The sequence below is a fragment of the Hyperolius riggenbachi genome, chromosome 3, assembly GCF_040937935.1.
Source record: "Hyperolius riggenbachi isolate aHypRig1 chromosome 3, aHypRig1.pri, whole genome shotgun sequence".
In the NCBI taxonomy this organism is placed as follows: domain Eukaryota; kingdom Metazoa; phylum Chordata; class Amphibia; order Anura; family Hyperoliidae; genus Hyperolius; species Hyperolius riggenbachi.
Window position 1 is genome coordinate 297,339,238 of NC_090648.1, and position 20,736 is coordinate 297,359,973.

Sequence of the window (20,736 nt, forward strand, 5' to 3'; positions counted from 1 at the left end):
GGGGGTATAGCAGGATCCCAGAAAGGTTGGGATCCATCTATATCACCTCGTTGTGGGGCAACATAGCAATGAACACTGCCCGAACTACCACATTTTTATATATTGGTCATAACACTTTGTTTTTACATATAAAATAAACCGAAAAAACTTCAGAGTATGCTGATCCCCTCCCCTGCTCCCCACTCCCCCAAACGCCCCCCTCCTCCTTAAAGTTAACTATACAAGGCCTGCAGCCTTTATCTTTTTAGTAGAGAGTGGATTTCTACAATGCCCATAAAATGTTATGCCGAGAGGGTTGTTAATGAGCACCTGGGGCTTACTAACACATGCATCGTTATATATTACTATGGCTTCTTAATGAGGAGGAAGCATGTAATTATCCAGATGTTGTTTCACATGGAGTCCTGTGGCTCACACATTTTATATAGTAGCGCTCCCATAGGGAGCAAGTTTCCTTCCCCCCGCGCGTGGTGGGAACCCCGGGCATCACAGGGCCCAAAAGTGACCCTCCGATGCCGAGGGACCCCCACCTACTGCGACAGAAAACCATTTCCCCAACACCGAGGATAACCTTGGCCCAAAGAGCCCGCATACATCCAATTCTTACACAACATAAATTAACTCTAGACTGCGATATTGTTAACTTTGCTTTGTTAGAAAACCAGTTCTAAGCCTTATCTGGATCGTATATTATACTGTCTTCAGGTAATCTTTGTCTGAATATATTGACTAGATGTTAACTGGGCCCTAGGTAGGGGAAGGGAGTCACTGTTCGTCTAGCCCTCAGGTGGGCTGTAAGTAGAGGAATCTCTGAAGATGAATGTTTTTCCACACGATGCAAGCCAATGTCCTGACACCCCAATGTCTTATTTTGAGTTCCAGAAAGGGGCGAAAGGAGCCCACGGCATAGAGGGATCCCAGGGTTAGAGCCTAGCAGGCGTCTGGGGGTAATGCTGACCATGAGAGGGACACAGTTCTTATGTTTGCCATTGTTGATAAGGGGGAACCCTCGGGGAGGCGAGTGCGGCCCTATAGTTCTGAAAGATGGAGGCGTGGGTGAGCGGGGACAGTTCGGAGGCCTCATAACATAGAAAATACATAGGTTACTTATCTGGCAGGAGAGGCTGTTTGCGAGGATGAAGGCGAGGAATGTGCCGTGACCGATTCCCAGCTTCTTTCCGGCCTGGGTGAGCGGGGGGGAAGCGGTTGGTGTGCCGGCGATGAAGGGGTTTCGACTTCCAACTTCAACCTGGCACAGACTGACTTTCCTTCATCTACCGATTTGATAGCATACGAAAGTCCGTTGTGTTGAAAGAGCAACCTGCACGGAAATCCCCAGCGGTACGCTATATCAGCTTTTCTTAAGGCCTGGGCAATTGGTTTGAGTGATCTTCTTTTTTGCAGGGTCTCCGGGGCCAAATCAGAGTAAAGCTGCACTGATTTTGGTACCCCAGGTAGTTCCGTAAGTTGTCTGGCGGCCTGCATAATCTGTTCCTTGGCTTCGTAATAGTGTAGCTTCATGATAACGTCCCGCGGCTGGTCAGGATTTCTGGGTCTTCCCAAGGCCCTGTGAATCCGATCAATGCGGAAAAGACTCGGTTCAGCCTGCGGCAAGATGTCGGAGAAAAGGCTACCAGCTACCTCCCTCAGAGCGGTAAAGGATTAGGGTAGGCCTCGGATCCTTAAGTTTGACCTGCGAGCTCGATTTTCAAACTCTTCCAGTTTTTCTTCCAGCTGAGCTATACGCGCTTCGTGGGCTGTTTGGACCTTTTTGTCTTCTGCTAAAGCAACGGCTATGCGGTCGTGGTTTTGCTCTAGTATATTCACCCGGGTTCCATTGTCCCTGATTTGCGTATTAATGCTAGTGACTGCTGTAGTCAGTTCAGTCCTGAAGAGAGTTTTTATAGACTCGTAGAGGTCTGCATGTATGTTCGGCGTGCCTTCCGAAGAAGTCTGAGAGGCCTCTGGTTCTGGAGTGCTTCGATCAGCTACCGGGGAGGAACTGCTCTCCGCCATCTTGCCGCTTTGCCTCGTGGCGCGCTGTTGAAAGAAGTCCGAGATGGTCTGCGTAGCCTTCGAGCTGGGTTTAGATTTTGATCTCTTTCTTCTCTGCGACATCCCCCTCGTCCGGGGATACCTTTTGGGGTCTGAATTTATCGCTCTGAAGTGCTTAGTAAGGGCCGTCCAGGCAGTGTTCTAACGGAGCTCAGAAACCTAGCATCCGTCCAGGTCGGCTCCGCGCATGCGCCTCCCACATCCCAATTTAGGGCTACTTTTCACTGCAAAGTAAATGCACTGTGATATGATTGCAATCGCAATTTTTTTTCCAGAAATTTGTTAAACCCAACTAAAAGAGTCTGGGGAGAACACTGTACACTTTAAGGGAGTGTTTGCAGCTGATAAAGTAGCTACACGGTTGTTACTTATACTTTCTCTGCTAATGCCCAGCCCCCAATCAACGCAGGTTTAGCCCAAAAACAATCAATTGTAATTATGATCGTTCAAACATGCAATATATTCCTGGCAGATTTAAGTGACTGAATCTGCCAGGAATGGAACAGGAAAATCAATGTGTATGGCCCACTTTATAAAACATCTGATATTCTGGTGTTATGGGTACTGGTTGGAGCACTCTACCTTTTCCTCGCCTCAAGCTTACGAAGCAGATTTTTGAGGGGGAAACTTGCTTAACTGTAGGCGCCTTTTACACCAACAGTATTCCAATACAATTTTTGAAACGCATGTGATTTGCTAATTGCGAGGTCAACACGGTTAAAATGTAATGGGAGTCATGGTATGCATTTTGACTGCAATCACTTTGTGTTTACAAGTGTGTCCAAATAATAGAAAACCACAAAAAAAAAAAAAAAAAAAAAAAAAAAAAATCACAATTGGTTTGCAGTCTAATCGCGTTGCAATGGTGTTTTGTGATTTTGTGTGATCAAAGTCACATAACTAGCTGAGCTGCCACTGAAGACATTGAGAAGGGGGTGGGACCTTTACCTATAAAGCATAACTAATTGATTAATCATCTTTAGGCCTAGAACACAACACAATATTCAGTTTTGATCAACGGAACAATCCGATCAAAAGGATCGGCTTTTGGCAGTTCACTGAGGGCCGATTCATGCTGCAAGCGCTTTTAAGCGCTCATTTCCATGGGCAGTTGAACTGTGTGCGCAACAAGCAGTTATCAGACAGAAGTGAACAGCTGTAATAGTTTTCTAGGTACACATCATACAATTTTCTGTTAGATAGATGGTTTGATAGATAATTTCCGTCATGTTCGATCTTATTTTCGATCGCTTTTATGGTCGATTTCTCATAGAAGTGAATGGCAATCGATCAGAAAATAGATCAAACAGAAAATCAAACTGAAAATTGTATGGTGTATACCCAGCATTTGAGAGGCTTTTCAACTGCCTATCAACTGCTCATGGAAATTAAGCCTAAGGCCTCGATTCATAAAGCATTCCCGCATGCGGAAATGCTGAAAACGGCTCACTTTACCGACCACACAGCAAAATCTGTATTCATAAAGGCTTTTTCCACATGAAAAGCCGACATTCGCGAGCAGAGTGATAAATCACCGCCTTGTGCGGTGATTATCTTAACAAAAGTAACAAATGTCAATTCATAAAGGTTAGATGAAGCGGTATGCAGACGGGGATTACCGCTACCTCTGATGTGGCGAGAAGCGTGCGGAATACATTGCAGTGAATGGGACAGACCTCCCAAGCAGCTGCAGAGAGAACACCGCACGGAGGGACTCCGCCTGCTTCTCCTGTTTCCGCATGTCTCCCGACAGCCTAACGCTAGCCTACAGCGGAATATCTCCGCACGCCTATCACAACTAGAAACATTTTTATGAATTACCACCCTGAAGGCTGAAATACCGACATCTGTGTTTCCCCGCTCGAGTTTACCTTAGCAACAGCACTTTTATGAATCGAGGCCTTAGTGCTAGTGATTTGAAAAGCTAATGCAATGCTATGGCGGATTTTTACAAAATCGCATCATTTAAGTGAGAACGCACACATAGAACATTAGCTAGAGCATTTAAAATCACAAACGTTTAGAAAAGCTCTTGTTGTGTGAATTAGCCCTGAAAGAGGCTAGGGGGGGGGGGGGGGGGGGAAGTTTCACCTCACAACATAAGCAAGCTAAATTTTCGTATAGTTAAAAGACAATCGTTTATGATGTAGCATCAGCACATTTGTAAAAACAGCACATGCATACCTGGAAGCGCCAAAGGCTTTTCTGTAGGGCTCTGGTTGACTGGGGCTACTTTCACACATAACACGGTGTGATTGTTCTGCAGCAGGAGAGGGTGCCAATCGCACCGCACCATCACATATTTTATTAGGGCTGTGGAGTCGGTACAAAAATCTTCAGACTCCAACTCCTCAGTTTATGAAACCACGACTCAGACTCTAAACTCTGGGTACCCAAAATGGTCCTGACTCCTTAGTCTAATACTTAACAGGGCTGTGGATTTTGTACAAAAATCATCCAACTCAGACTCCTCAGTTTATGAAATCAACAACTCCGACTCCAACTCAGAGTGCCTAAAATTGCCCCGACTCCACAGCCCTGTATTTTATACAGGCTGCAGAAGACTGCGCCAACAAGGTAATTTGCCTAGCTGCGCCCCCCGCCCCCCGGGACATGCTTTCCACTGGATTTTTGTCAGTCAGCGCATGCGGTGCTATTGACACTTATGCATTTGTGCAACGGTACCACTCAGTAATGCACCGCAGAGTCTGTTGCATTAGACCGCAGGTACTGTGGCCAATCTCATAGATTAATGGCCACTGCATTAGGGGAAGAGTACCATGACAGTGCGAAAGGATCCTGAAGGTGCATATACACACACACACACACACTATAACTGTCACCCGTAGAAATTGGAACTCAATCCCATGGGTGACAGTTTTTGGCACGAGTTCATACAGATGTGTTCCTTGGCTAGAGCCAAGCAATGTGTACTGTTGCTATGGAGAAGATGACATCATGGCACACAACAGAGCAGCTTTCAGCAAGAAGAACAATGCACTCATAATGATCCGACATCCCCTTATGCCTAATACACACGGTACGATTTTCCATGCGATAGATGAATCTGATAGATAAAATCCGTCATGTCCGATATTGCTCACGATCGTTTCCGCGCTCGATTTCTCATAGCGGCGAATGGAAAAAGATAAGAAAAACGAATGAAAAGAGAACAGAGTGCAGAATTGTGCGGGAAAAACCGATCATGTCGCAAAATCGTATGGAAAATCTTACCGTGTGTACCCAGCATTAAGCCCCATACACACGCTTAACCAGGGCTGTGGAGTCAGAGTAATTTTGGGTGCCTGGAGTTGGAGTCGGGAGAAAATGCACCGACTCCTAATGAATTTAAACTGTAATTAAAATAGAAAATATGATAAAATGTTCTATTTCTCAGATAATAATCATCATAAATAATTTATATATACAGTAATACAGGGGTGCCCACACTTTTTCGGCTCGCGAGCTACTTTAAAATTTGCCGAGGCCAGGAGATCTACCAACGTCCCAAATGCTAAGCACGCGTTAGCCAGGTATATGTGCCTGCAGCATAGGTTACGTGCCCTCAGTATAGGTTAGCCTGGTATATGGGCCCTCAGTGAAGGTTAGCCTGGTATATGGGCCCTCAGTGTAGGTTAGCCAGGTATATGGGCCCTCAGTATAGGTTAGCCAGGTATATGGGCCCCCAGTGTAGGTTAGCCAGGTATATGGGCCCCCAGTGTAGGTTAGCCAGGTATATGGGCCCCCAGTGTAGGTTAGCCAGGTATATGGGCCCCCAGTGTAGGTTAGCCTGGTATATGGGCCCTCAGTGTAGATTAGCCAGGCATATGGGCCCCCAGTGTAGGTTAGCCTGGTATATGGGCCCTCAGTGTAGGTTAGCCAGGTATATGGGCCCTCAGTGTAGGTTAGCCAGGTATATGGGCCCCCAGTGTAAGTTAGCCAGGTATATGGGCCCTCAGTGTAGGTTAGCCAGGTACATGGGCCCTCAGTGTAAGTTAGCCAGGTATTGGTGCCCCCAGTGTAGCTTAGCCAGGTATATGGGCCCCCAGTGTAGGTTAGCCAGGTATTGGTGCCCCCAGTGTAGCTTAGCCAGGTATTGGTGCCCTCAGTGTAGCTTAGCCAGGTATTGGTGCCCCCTGTGTAGCTTAGCCAGGTATTGGTGCCCCCAGTGTAGCTTAGCCAGGTATTGGTGCCCCCAGTGTAGCTTAGCCAGGTATTGGTGCCCTCAGTGTAGCTTAGCCAGGTATAGGTGCCCTCAGTGTAGCTTAGCCAGGTATTGGTGCCCCCAGTGTAGCTTAGCCAGGTATATGGGCCCCCAGTGTAGGTTAGCCAGGTATTGGTGCCCCCAGTGTAGCTTAGCCAGGTATTGGTGCCCCCAGTGTAGCTTAGCCAGGTATTGGTGCCCTCAGTGTAGGTTAGCCTGGTATTGGTGCCCTCAGTGTAGCTTAGCCAGGTATTGGTGCCCCCAGTGTAGCTTAGCCAGGTATTGGTGCCCTCAGTGTAGGTTAGCCTGGTATTGGTGCCCTCAGTGTAGCTTAGCCAGGTATTGGTGCCCCCAGTGTAGCTTAGCCAGGTATTGGTGCCCTCAGTGTAGGTTAGCCTGGTATTGGTGCCCTCAGTGTAGCTTAGCCAGGTATTGGTGCCCCCTGTGTAGCTTAGCCAGGTATTGGTGCCCCCAGTGTAGCTTAGCCAGGTATTGGTGCCCCCAGTGTAGCTTAGCCAGGTATTGGTGCCCTCAGTGTAGCTTAGCCAGGTATAGGTGCCCTCAGTGTAGCTTAGCCAGGTATTGGTGCCCCCAGTGTAGCTTAGCCAGGTATTGGTGCCCCCAGTGTAGCTTAGCCAGGTATATGGGCCCCCAGTGTAGGTTAGCCAGGTATTGGTGCCCCCAGTGTAGCTTAGCCAGGTATTGGTGCCCCCAGTGTAGCTTAGCCAGGTATTGGTGCCCTCAGTGTAGGTTAGCCTGGTATTGGCGCCCTCAGTGTAGCTTAGCCAGGTATTGGTGCCCCCAGTGTAGCTTAGCCAGGTATTGGTGCCCTCAGTGTAGGTTAGCCTGGTATTGGTGCCCTCAGTGTAGCTTAGCCAGGTATTGGTGCCCCCAGTGTAGCTTAGCCAGGTATTGGTGCCCTCAGTGTAGGTTAGCCTGGTATTGGTGCCCTCAGTGTAGCTTAGCCAGGTATTGGTGCCCCCAGTGTAGCTTAGCCAGGTATATGGGCCCCCAGTGTAGGTTAGCCAGGTATTGGTGCCCCCAGTGTAGCTTAGCCAGGTATTGGTGCCCCCAGTGTAGCTTAGCCAGGTATTGGTGCCCCCAGTGTAGCTTAGACAGGTATAGGTACCTGCAGCGTAGGTTAGCCAGGGTCCTCTGGACTCCTGGAACCTCCGGCAGGCAGGCCGCTGGCCAATATGAATGGCGAGGAGAAGACGGCAAGACGCGGCGAGGAGAGAGGCGGCGCGGCCGCTACGTCACGGCTGGGGCAGCGCCGGGCATGTTACCAGCACGCACGTTGCAGGCTGCCCGGCGCCGCCCCCAGCCATGACGTAGCGGCCGCGCCGCCTCTCTCCTCCCTCTCTGCTCGCCGCGTCTTCTCTCCCCGTCTCCCGGCGTGCATTCTTATTGGCCAGCAGCTAAAGATGATGAGCTGCTGGCCGCAAAATTTAATGAGACGCGGCCAAGAGGCCGCGATCTACCGAGGAGGCGGTCGCGATCTACCGGTAGATCGCGATCGACCTATTGGGCAGCCCTGCAGTAATAGCTGTGCTTAGTCCACAAAAATGAAATAAACCAATCAAAATTAGTTACTTGTGCTGCTTCAATAAAGCAGTTCCCGTATTTTTAAAGTCAGATATACATATCTGATTGTGACTGTACAGAATATATGTGTACACAGAAATCTCTTATATATGTTACGGCCAGAACCCGAAGTTTGGCCAGAACTAGAAGTGGCCGGCCACTTCGGGTTCTGGCCGGCCAATGCGCGAACTGGCCGCTGCGCTGCGGCCAATGTGAGGAATGAAACAATTCCTGTAAGGTTTAATGTGATGTTGTGGCCGCAGCGCAGCGGGTAAATGTATCACATCTTTACTTTATTCAATGGCATTAAGCCGCCCGGCTTTTTCCCTCTGCCTCTCTCTCCTCCCCCCGCCTCTCTCTCCTCTTATGGGCAGCGGGCGGGGGACACGCGTGTCCAGGAGAGTCGTTCGTCGCGGCAGGAGAGCAGAGCGGGGAGGCTGCAGACATCGCTTCTGCCAGCACCCGCTCTGCAAGAACGGCAGGATTCCCCTGCCGCGACGAACGACTCCGGAGGGACACGCGTGTCCCCGCCCGGCTGTGCCCATAAAGAGAAGGAGAGAGAGAGGCGGGGGGAGGAGAGAGAGGCGGGGGGAGGAGAGAGAGGCGGAGGGAAAAAGCCGGGCGGCTTAATGCCATTGAATAAAGTAAAGATGTGATACATTTACCCGCTGCGCTGCGGCCACAACATCACATTAAACCTTACAGGAATTGTTTCATTCCTCACATTGGCCGCAGCGCAGCGGCCAGTTCGCGCATTGGCCGGCCAGAACCCGAAGTGGCCGGCCACTTCTAGTTCTGGCCAAACTTCGGGTTCTGGCCGTAACACATATACTAAATAACATCTATGCTGTAAGTATAAAGCCTGATGTGTAGCCGTGTCACTAATAGAGATGGTCAATGAGATGGAAATAATTCTGCATTGATGCTGATTTATGCAAATGTATGCACTCGATGCTCATGAAATCAAATAATTTGAGATGTTATAATTTGGTTTGGGGAGTACGAATTAAAGGGTACCTGTGATGGATGAAATTTAAGTTTTATACATACCTGGGCCTTCCTTCAGCCCCCTTCAGGCCAATCAGTCCCCCGCTGTCCTCCTCAACCACCTGGATCTTCTGCTAGGAGTCCTGGCAATTCAGCCAGTCAGGGCAGTCTGGCCACGTGCCACTCCTACAGCCAGCAGCATTCTGCACCTGCGCAATAGTGCTGTGCAGGTGTAGCATGCTCCCAGCGGCAGAGTGTGTGCACGTGCACTACGCCCGACTGGCTCAAGTACCTGGACTCATAGCAGAAGATTCAGGTGGCGGAGGACAGTGAGGGACTGATTAGCCTGAAGGGGCTGGAGGAAGCCCCAGGTATGTATAAAACTTTCATCTGTCTCAGGTTTACTTTGTTACACAGTAGTACTTTACTGTACATATGCACTCCCCACAGAGCTGCAGGGAATCCACTGAGAATGTTGTGCACATTGAACACAGAAGTGTTGTCTATCACCCATAAAACTGGTTCAGATTGTGCATGAAGAATGTGTAATAGAGGAAGAATCGCCTCATTCTCCTGCAGAGTACCTGCACATCACTCATATGTACCCACAGTCACATTGCCTAGGGCCTGATAGATGTTCTTTGTTCCGGTCTGTACCTTTTACAAGTACTCTTACCAAGGACTAGAGGGAATAAATATGGCATATGTTGTATGCATATGGTCTACATATCCTCACTTCAATTGCCTTTCAAAATTCCTAAGCGTTGGCAGTTAAGGAGATGAATTTCATGTTACATACTTTCAATCAACAAGATTGTAATATGCAAATTAGAGGAGTCGGTGGAATCCTAAACTGAGGAGTCAGAGGATTTTTGTACAGACTCCACAGCCCTGCGCTCAACAGCGGTCTTTTATGTAGCACAATTGTTGAACAACTTTTGTTGTGAAACACCTAAAAAAGTATTTTGCTATTGTTCAAACAGCTTATAAGACTGATAAGAAGTCAATCCAACTGTTGGATTGACTTTATATCAGTTTTATCAGCTTTATGAACAATAGCAAGAGACTGTTTTTAGTTGTTTCACAACAAAAGCTGTTTGACAATTGTGCTGCATAAAAGACCGTGGTTGAGCGTGTGAATGGGGCTTAACAGTCAAGTTTGGTAGAACATTGGACAGATAATTGGTAGGTGTGTATGAACCTTTATTAAGGCTGCTTACACACAGGGACGTTACAGGCGCACGTTAGTGCAGCCTGTAACGCTCCCCCAACGCACAGCAATGTAACATAAGTGGGCTGTTCACACTGCCCACGTTGCGTTACATGTAACGCTGCACGTTCTTCCAAAAGTGCAGCATGCTACGGCGGCTGCGGCTTAAGCCGCGTTAGACTGTTTGCACATGCTCAGTCATGTTGGGGAGAAGCGGAGAACGGCCAGGCACATGGCTAATTAATATTCACTGCACGTTGTGACGTGCAGTGTTTACTTCCTGGTGCGGCCGCTCTGTGCGGCGATTGGCCGGCGGGACCACGTGATGTCGCATGCGTCCAAGAGTATGCATCACGGACACCAGAGTGAGCTGCACAACGCGGCTCACTCTGACGTCCACATCGAAGAGCACCAGGCCTTGCGTTAGGTGCACGTTATGCGACCTTAACGTAGCACCTAACGCAACGTCTTGGTGTGCAAGTAGCCTTAAAGCATACCTTTTCAAATAATGGATCAGGAAGAGTCTACTCATATAGATAACCTACAAACAAGAGACCAAAAGCCACATTCTGGAAAGAGTATGTAATCACGGCATTCAGGAAAAAAAACAGCACCTCTCAGGATTTGTGTGGTGGAATGTATAATCACACATTACTTTCTCAGAACTCAGCTTTTAAAGTGAACCTTAAGCCAGGAATAAAAAAAAAATGAGTTTTACTCACCTGGGGCTTCTACCAGCCCCCTGCAGCAGTCCTGTGCCCTCGCAGCCACTCACTCATCCTCTGGTCCCCCGCTGCCAGCTAGTTTCGTTTTTGCCGACAGGCCCGTCAGGACTGGCCATGCGTAGCTTTTTCTGCAGTCCCGACTGTAATTAGCGCTATTGCCGGCCGCAACGCGTACAAAAATACGCGTTGTCGCATATCTATGCGTGCGTAATGCGGCAACGCATATTTTTGTACGCGTTGCGGCCCGCAATAGCGCTAATTACAGTCGGCAATGCATAAAAAGCTACGCATGGCCAGTCCTGACGGGCCTGTCGGCAAAAACGAAACTAGCTGGCAGCGGGGGACCAGAGGATTAGTGGGTGGCTGCGAGGGCACAGGACTGCTGCAGGGGGCTGGTAGAAGCCCCAGGTGAGTAAAACTCTTTTTCCTGGCTTAAGTGTCCCTTTAAAGGATACCCGAAGTGACACGTGACATGATGAGATAGACATGTGTATGTACAGTGCCTAGCACACAAATAACTATGCTGTGTTCCTTTTTTTCCTTTCTCTGTCTGAAAGAGTTAAATATCAGGTATGTAAGTGGCTGACTCAGTCCTGACTGGCAGGAAGTGACTACAGTGTGACCCTCACTGATAATAAATTCCAATTATAAAAACACTTTCCTAGCAGAAAATGGCTTCTCAAAGCAGGACAGAGATAAAAAGGGGAATTTCTTATCAGTGAGGGTCACACTGTAGTCACTTCCTGTCTGAGCCAGGACTGAGTCAGCCACTTACATACCTGATATTTAACTCTTTCAGGCAGAGAACAAAAAACAAACAAAAAAAAACAAAAACACAGCGTAGTAATTTGTGTGCTAGGCACTGTACATACACGTCTATCTCATGTCACTTCGGGTATCCTTTGACAGTCAATTTCATGCTAACAACATCAGCTTGCATGCTAATTTACTGCAAGGTGAAAATCTGGAGGAAATGAATTTGTTTACCTGATTTATAAACTGCCTACAATCTGCATGCAGGTCAGAGTTTTAAGCAGCTCAAAGACCATCTCTAGCTATGAAGTACCACCACCTTCCTCAACCCTGGCAGAACACATGAGCAGGTTTTTTGTTTTTTTTTACAAACAATAAGCTTACAGAACTAAAAAAACAAACCTTTACTTGTAATGTCACTGATTATCTAGAGACTGACTTTCAGTTTTGACTGCATGCTCAATTCAAGCTGTGGATTCATAACGGTCTCAAGTTTTGAAGAAAACAAAATTAGCTACAAGGCAGCTCCATTCATTCATTACAGGAGGCCAGACACCAAACCAGCAATTGTTTTAGCACCTCAGTCACTGCACAGGCATGCCACCAAAGCCTTGCACACACGCTAGATGGTCCTCCTTACCCTACGTTCAGTTATGCATTGCATGTCCTTTCTCCCATCAATAGAATGTCCTGCTAGCCTACAAGCCAACTATGTGTCTGTACTCAACTTGAACCAGAATTGTCACCAAAGGGATCGTGTCCCTTATACCTGCAAGCAGGGCTGTGGAGTCGGTCCAAAAATCCACCAACTCCAACTCCTCAGTTTAGGATTCCACCGACTCAGACTCCTCTAATTTGCATATTACAATTTTGTTGATTAAAAGTATGTAACATGAAATTCGTCTCTTAACTGCCAACGCTTAGGAATTTTACAAGACAACTGAAGTGAGAAGGATATGTAGACTACTATATTTATTCCCTTTAGACTAAAACTAGTCCTTGGTAAGAGTACTTGTAAAAACATACAAACCGGAACAAAGAACATCTATCAGGCCCTAGGCAATGTAAGTGTGGGAACATGTAAGAATGATGTGCAGGTACTCTGCAGGGGAATGAGGAGATTGTAAACAGACAACACCTCTGTGTTCAATGTGCACAGCATTCTCAGTGGATTCCCTGCAGCTCTGTGGGGAGTGCATATGTAGAGTATAGTACTAGTGTGTAACAAAGTAAACCTGAGACAGATGAAATTAAAGTTTTATACATACCTGGGGCTTCCTCCAGCCGCCTTCAGGATAATCAGTCCCTCATTGTCCTCCTCCACCACCTGGATCTTCTGCTATGAGTCCAGGTACTTGAGCCAGTCGGGCGTAGTGCGCATGCACACACTCCGCCGCCAGGAGCTTACTACAGCTGCGCAGCACTATTGCGCAGGTGCAGAATGTTCCTGGCTGTGGGAGCGGCATGCGGCCGGACAGCGCTGACTGGCTGAATTACCAGGACTCATAGCAGAAGATCCGGGTGGTGGAGGTGGACAGCGAGGGACTGATTAGCCTGAAGGGGGCTGGAGGAAGCCCCAGGTATGTATAAAACTTTACTTTTCATCCGTCTCAGTTACCCTTTAATTTGTAGTCACCAAACCAAATTTTAACAACATATCAAATTATTTTATTTCATCAGCAAAGGGAGTGCATACATTTGCATAAATCAGCATCAATGCAGAATTATTTCCATCTCGTTGACCATCTCTATTAGTGACACGGCTACACATCAGGCTTTATTCTTACAGCATAGGTGTTTAGTATATATGTTACGGCCAAAACCCGAAGTTTGGCCACTTCTAGTTCTGGCCGGCCACTTCGGGTTCTGGCCGGCCAATGCGCGAAGTGGCCGCTGCGCTGCGGCCAATGTTAGAAATGGAATGATTCCTCTGACATTAATGTATCTTCTGGCCGCAGCGCAGCGGCCAAACGTAGAACAACTTAGTTCATTTAATGCAATTCAGCCGGCGGCAATGTAACAATTCAAGCCGCCGGCTTTTTCTCTGCATCTCTCTCTCTCTCTCCTCTGCCTCTCTCTCTCCTTCTCCCCCCCCCCCCCCTCCCTCTCGCTCTCTCCTATGGGCAGCCGGGCGGGAAAACGAGTGTCCCCCCGGAGTCGTTCGTCGCGGTAGGGGAATCCTGCCGTTCTTGCAGAGCGGGTGCTGGCAGAAGCGATGTCTGCAGCCTCCCCGATGCGACGAACGACTCCCGGGGACACGCGTGTCCCCCGCCTGCTGCCCATAAGAGGAGGAGAGAGAGGCAGAGAAAAAGCCGGCGGCTTGAATTGTTACATTGCCGCCGGCTGAATTGCATTAAAGAGACTCCGTAACAAAAATTGCATCCTGTTTTTTATCATCCTACAAGTTCCAAAAGCTATTCTAATGTGTTCTGGCTTACTGCAGCACTTTCTGCTATCACAGTCTCTGTAATAAATCAACTTATCTCTCTCTTGTCAGACTTGTCAGGCCTGTGTCTGGAAGACTGCCAAGTTCTTCAGTGTTGTGGTTCTGCTATGAACTCCCCCATCCAGGCCCCGCTCTGCACACTGCCTGTGTGATATTTAGATTAGTGCAGCTTCTCTCTGTTCTATTATCTTTTACAAGCTGGATAAATCCTCCTCTGAGCTGGCTGGGCTTTCACATAATGAGGAATTACATACAGGCACAGCTGTCTGCACTCTGCAGGAAGAAATAGCCTGACACTTCAGTGGAAGATAGCTGCAGGGGGAAAGAAACACACAAATGATCTCTTGAGATTCAAAAGAATGGCTGTATACAGCCAGCTTGTGTATGGATGTATTTTCTATGTGTGGACATACTCTACATCATCCTACTTCCTGTTTTGGTGGCCATTTTGTTTGTTTATAAACAAACTTTTTAAAACTGTTTTTAACCACTTTTAATGCGGCGGGGAGCGGCGAAATTGTGACAGAGGGTAATAGGAGATGTCCCCTAACGCACTGGTATGTTTACTTTTGTGTGATTTTAACAATACAGATTCTCTTTAAATGAACTAAGTTGTTCTACGTTTGGCCGCTGCGCTGCGGCCAGAAGATACATTAATGTCAGAGGAATCATTCCATTTCCAACGTTGGCCGCAGCGCAGCGGCCACTTCGCGCATTGGCCGGCCAGAACCCGAAGTGGCCGGCCAGAACTAGAAGTGGCCAAACTTTGGGTTCTGGCCGTAACATATATAAGAGATTCCTGTGTACACATCATATATACAGTCACAATTAGATATGTATATCTGACCTTAAAAATACGGGGACTGCTTTATTGAAGCAGCACAAGTAACTAATTTTGATTGGTTTATTTCATTTCTGTGGACTAAGCACAGCTATTACTGTATATATACATTATTTTTAATGACTATTATCATATTTTCTATTTTGATTACAGTTACAAATTCATTAGGAGTCGGTGCATTTTTTCCCGACTCCGACTCCAGGCACCCAAAATTGCCCGACTTCACGACTCCGACTCCACAGCCCTGCCTGCAAGCGACAGTACCTTAACATTGCAGTCTACGGTTTCCAAAAGCAGTTCCCAAACTACTGTGTGATACACTTCCACCTGACTGATCAATTTTTTGACAAACTGCAGGCATTCACTTATTTTATTGGCAGTGTAATTTGTTAACACAAGGCTCAGTTGACAAATGAACTTAAAGCAGTCAGAAGAAGTTAGATCTTCCTTTCTGCTTAAACGGTTAAGCAACAGCAGAATAACCTTTAAAGAAAAACATTTGTTACAGCTGATATAAATATGCAGTGTGTCTACTTCCTGCTTTCATGGATGCAGACATAGGGCTAACATGCTGAGTTTACAAATTAGCTGCTCTGCTGAGGCAGCCAGCTGACAGCTGAGAGATCAAATTAGAGTTGTAATTGGTCACAAAAGAGGGGGAATTAGACAGGCTGACCGCTCTAAGTACATACAGGGTGCATTTCTCTGTGTTTACCTTCTGTTCTGTACAAAAGTTCAGGTCCACTTTAAGCTTCCAACGCCAACCACCCTTCAGGTGCGTGAACAGCGCTCCATCTCCATGACTACCACAACATTGTGTGACCCGCCCCCAGTACATGCCAGTGGACCACACACACAGAGCGACACTTTGGGGCCAGAGGAAAGATGCTGGTCACGCACTGAAGGGAGGTCGGTGGTGGAAGAGGAGAGCGGGTTTCCATTATGCTTTGCTCCCGACTCTGTAGAGAGAGGAAGGGAGAGGCATATCTGCTACCTATACTGGGGAGAGGGCTATTTAATACGGGGGGGGGGCACATCTTCTAGCTATATAGGGGAGGGGGCCTACTCAATACTGGGGACACATCTACCTACACTGGTGGAGGGGGCTACTTAAGGGGGACACCCAGCTACCTATACTGGGTAAGGGAGCTACTATATATTGGGGACACCCCTGGCCACCCATACTGGTGGAAGGGGGATGCCTAATATTGGGGGCACATCTGCTACCTGTACTGGGGAGGGGGATTACTACTAAGGTATAGCTGGCAACCTATACTGGGAGGGGGCTACCTAATACTGGGGGCACCCCTAGCAACCTATACTGGAGAAGAGGCTACTTAATACTGGGGGCACATCTGCTAACTATACTGGAGAGGACTGCATAATAATGGGGGTGTGCTCACTGGTTTCCTGAACTGGGGGCTGAACAAATACTAGGGGAGCATTTTAGTGATGGGAATTCCGGCTCTTCTCAGAGAATCAACTCTTCTGAATCGGCTCCCATTAAAGTGCCGGCTCTTACGGCTCTCAATTGGCTCTTCATTAAATATCACTAGACACCACTCAGAATCGGAGTAAAAGCCCCACCCCTGTCTCCATGACAACTCCAGACTGCTTCTCTGACTGGTGCAATCCCTCCTGCTACTGCTCTGCTCCACCCAATACACTCCTACAAGCTGCGAGAGGAGGACTACATCTCCCAGCATGCCTCAGCGCCCTTTATTACAGACCAAAGCAGGGCTGTGTGGGGCGGCTGAGGCATCGGCTCTTTTGAAACTGAGAACCGGCTCTTGTCGTTTGCAGCAAAGAGCCGGCTCGTTCGCGAACGACCCATCACTAGAGCATTTGTCTTCCAGTATTTGGGTAGAGAGGCACATCAGCTACATGTACTGGTCCAGATTCCTATATCAAATGAAAGAACCCTTTGTGCCCCACAAATCAAACTGTTTGCCCATCTCTCTCTCATAGGATTCCCAAATCTGGGATTACAAAGTTCACAACATCTTTACGGTTAGTACAGTATTGAATGTTCTGGACCCTACATTAATTTTTTGTGTAAGGCCCCACTATACCCAAAGCCATCTTTGTGTGTTTGGGGGAACCTCCATTGGTAATTAGGAAAAATTTAATTTGGATAATGATTTTCTCCACCGGAGCAGGGACATATGATTGTTTCTCAACATATTATTACACAGGGAAAATAGCTGGTGTCCCCAGGAGAGATGGGTGATGTGTTGGTGCTGTGCCCCCTGTGCATGCTCTCCGATAGAAGGGGAGCGCTGGTGAAGGGCTAGAGGTGGAACACACACTCACCGGGTGGAGGTTCCCTTGCGTACATCACACATGAGGCACTTGAATGCCTCGGCGCTATTCTTGAAGGTGCACACGCTGCAGTCCCAGTAGCCTTCGTCTGAGGACGGCTTTGGCTGCCGCTTCGGCCTAGCGGGGAGAGATACAAACACAGCGTGACTGAACTGCACACAACACAAGGCCTGCACCAGCCATCTGCCCTCCACAGCGAGCGCCCCCTCCGCCACTGCTCACCTGGTAGGGCTCTTTTTGTCTCCCATACTGCGGCGGAAATCTGGATCCCTAGGCCCGGACGCTGAGGCGGGAGCAGGCGGCTGCACCGACCGCGAACAGCCGCAGCCAGCTGTCCGCCGCCACACGTGACCCAGTTCGGCCAATCACAGGGCGCCCATCGCTGAGTCCGGACAGCGGGAGAGGCGTCTGCTCCTCATCTGGCTGCTGCTAATGGAGAGAGCGGGTGCTTGTGCAGCATGGAGGGAAAGCGGCGCTCAGTCAGAGGAAAGCTATGCGGGAAATGGCAGGATGCCTGAGCTGTGGAGGAAAGGGTGGCACTCATCATCATCATTACACAAAGCAGGGCTGCTCACATCCTCCGCCTCATTAGTTTATCAGTGGATGAGCTTCACAAAAAAATGAATGAATCCCAAATCGTATGCCTTCAAGATTATGGAATTCATACGCCGATTTACTACGCTGGATATTCGCAGATGAAATATTTCAGTTCATTGAATTAGGTGGTACTCTGATAATCCAACTCAACACTTTTTACAGAAATCTACAAGAAACTGAATCTTGCTGACTGATAACTGGAGATCTAAACATAGAATTAGAATTTTCTCTAAATGTATCTAAACGCTTGACAATTTTACCCATCGATATCTGGCAGATTTGATCACTGTGATCGTACAGCATATGTTCAGACGATGCCCGATCAATTTCTGTCTGAAATCGGTGGTCATGCAAGATGGAAAATTTTGCTTGATCAGCAGCGGGTCAGGAGCACGTCACTAGCGGCGACGCAGAGTGTTGGCAGCAGAGCTAACTTACCTGTCCCACCGATGCATTTCCTCCCGTGTCCGGCGCGGCAGGACTTCTCCCTACGTCTTCTTTCCGTATCATGTGACAAAACCTGGAGTGGTGTGTATGCTGCCGGACCCTAGTGTTTGTCACATGGCGGGGAGGGGCCCTGCGACATGGATAAAAGCCACCAGACACAGGAGGAGGAGCACCAGGTGAGAGCTCTACTACTAACACCTGGATGAGCAAAGATGGGGGTGACCTGGGCAGACAGGCAGCAGCTCCACAGATTTTCATTCAATTTAATGCTGAAATCGATTGAAAATTGGTGTACTGCGTGTAAGCAGTTAATAGATCCTTCTCTATCTGATGGTTGAACTGGTGGCCATCTATAAGTACAGTTCCTTCTCAAAAATTTAGCATATTGTGATAAAGTTCATTCTTTTCTGCAATGTACTGATAAACATTAGACTTTCATATATTTTAGATTCATTACACACAACTGAAGTACGGTAGTTCAAGCCTTTTATTGTTTTAATATTGATGATTTTGGCATACAGCTCATAAACCCAAAATTCATATCTCAAAAAATTAGCATATCATGAAAAGGTTCTCTAAACGAGCTATTAACCTAATCATCTGAATCAACTAATTAAGGCCTATTTTCCACAAACTGTTGATCTGTGTGCTCATCAAGCAGTTGCCAGGCAGCAGCAAGCAGTTGTGAGAGTTTGAGATGCATTTCACTGCCTGTAAACAGTTCGCGGAAAAGAGGCCTTACTCTAAACACCTGCAAAAGATTCCTGAGGCTTTTAAAAACTCCCAGCCTGGTTCATTACTCAAAACCGCAATCATGGGTAAGACTGCCGACCTGACTGCTGTCCAGAAGGCCATCATTGACACCCTCAAGCAAGAGGGTAAGACACAGAAAGAAATTTCTGAATGAATAGGCTGTTCCCAGAGTGCTGTATCAAGGCACCTCAGTGGGAAGTCTGTGGGAAGGAAAAAGTGTGGCAGAAACCGCTGCACAACAAGAAGAGGTGACCAGACCCTGAGGAAGATTGCAAAGAAGGTCCGATTCCAGACCTTGGGGGACCTGCGGAAGCAGTGTACTGAGTCTGGAGTAGAAACATCCAGAGCCACCGTGTGCAGGAAATGGGCTACAGGTGCCGCATTCCCCAGGTCAAGCCACTTTTGAGCCAGAAACAGCGGCAGAAGCACCTGACCTGGGCTACAGAGAAGCAGCACTGGACTGTTGCGCAGTGGTCCAAAGTACTTTTTCGGATGAAAGCAACTTTTGCATGTCATTCGGAAATCAAGGTGCCAGAGTCTGGAGGAAGACTGGGGAGAGGGAAATGCCAAAATGCCTGAAGTCCAGTGTCAAGTACCCACAGTCAGTGATGGTCTGGGGTGCCATGTCAGCTGCTGGTGTTGGTCCACTGTGTTTTATCAAAGGCAGGGTCAATGCAGCTAGCTATCAGGAGATTTTGGAGCACTTCATGCTTCCATCTGTTGAAAAGCTTTATGGAGATGATTTCATTTTTCAGCACGACCTGGCACCTGCTCAGTGCCAAAACCACTGGTAAATGGTTTACTGACCATGGTATTACTGTGCTCAATTGGCCTGCCAACTCTCCTGACCTGAACCCCATAGAGAATCTGTGGGATATTGTGAAGAGAAAGTTGAGAGACGCAAGACCCAACACTCTGGATGAGCTTAAGGCCGCTATCGAAGCATCCTGGGCCTCCCTAACACCTGAGCAGTGCCACGGGCTGATTGCCTCCATGCCACGCCGCATTGAAGCAGTCATTTCTGCAAAAGGATTCCCGACCAAGCACTGAGTGCATAACTGAACATAATTATTTGAAGGTTGATTTTTTTGTTTTAAAAACACTTTTCTTTTATTGGTCGGATGAAATATGCTAATTTTTTGAGATAGGAATTTTGGGTTTTCATGAGCTGTATGCCAAAATCATCAATATTAAAACAATACAAGGCTTGAACTACTTCAGTTGTGTGTAATGAATCTAAAATATATGAAAGTCTAATGTTTATCAGTACATTACAGAAAATAATATCACAATATGCAAATTTTTTGAGAAGGACCTGTATATGGCCACCAGAATGTACCAGAGACGTTTTAAAATAAAAGTTTTATACATACCAGGGATTTCCTCCAGGCCCATCTGCACGGATCGCTCCCATGCCGCCGTTCTCAGCCTTCTCTATTGCCGGTACCGGGTCCTATAACTTCCTCCAGTCGCGGCAGGCTGCGCAAGAGAAGTGCGCCCTCTATGTATCTCTCTGGCAGGTGCTGGAGAGATACATAGAGGGTGCACTTCTCTTGCGCAGACTGGAAGCGATTGGAGGAAGTTACGGGACCCAGTACCAGCGATAGAGAAGGGTGAGGACAGTGGCATGGGGCTGGAGGAAGCCCCAGGTATGTATAAAACTTTTATTTTAATACGTTTCTGGTTTCCTTTAAAGCTAATGTAACCTGTTTAAAAAAAATAAATAAAAGTCAGATACTCCCCTAAGGAGAGGGAAGGCTCGGTCCTAATGAGCCATCCCTCTCCCGGTGGCCCCGGTGCTGCGCTGGCTCC

The 20,736-nt window shown here is 47.7% G+C and overlaps 1 protein-coding gene across 1 annotated transcript in view; it reads right to left on the bottom strand.

Annotated features, from left to right (window-relative positions):
* Positions 1-17,646, bottom strand: part of YAF2 (YY1 associated factor 2) — a 30,075-nt gene extending 12,429 nt beyond the window's left edge. Inside the window, exons 1-2 of the mRNA XM_068276556.1 lie at positions 17,350-17,646; positions 17,119-17,244 (exon numbers count right to left, since the gene is read on the bottom strand). Coding sequence (XP_068132657.1) covers positions 17,119-17,244; positions 17,350-17,375 — 152 coding nt within the window. The 5' untranslated portion in view covers positions 17,376-17,646. The remainder of the gene's footprint in view (positions 1-17,118; positions 17,245-17,349) is intronic.
* Positions 17,647-20,736: the final 3,090 nt, after the last annotated feature.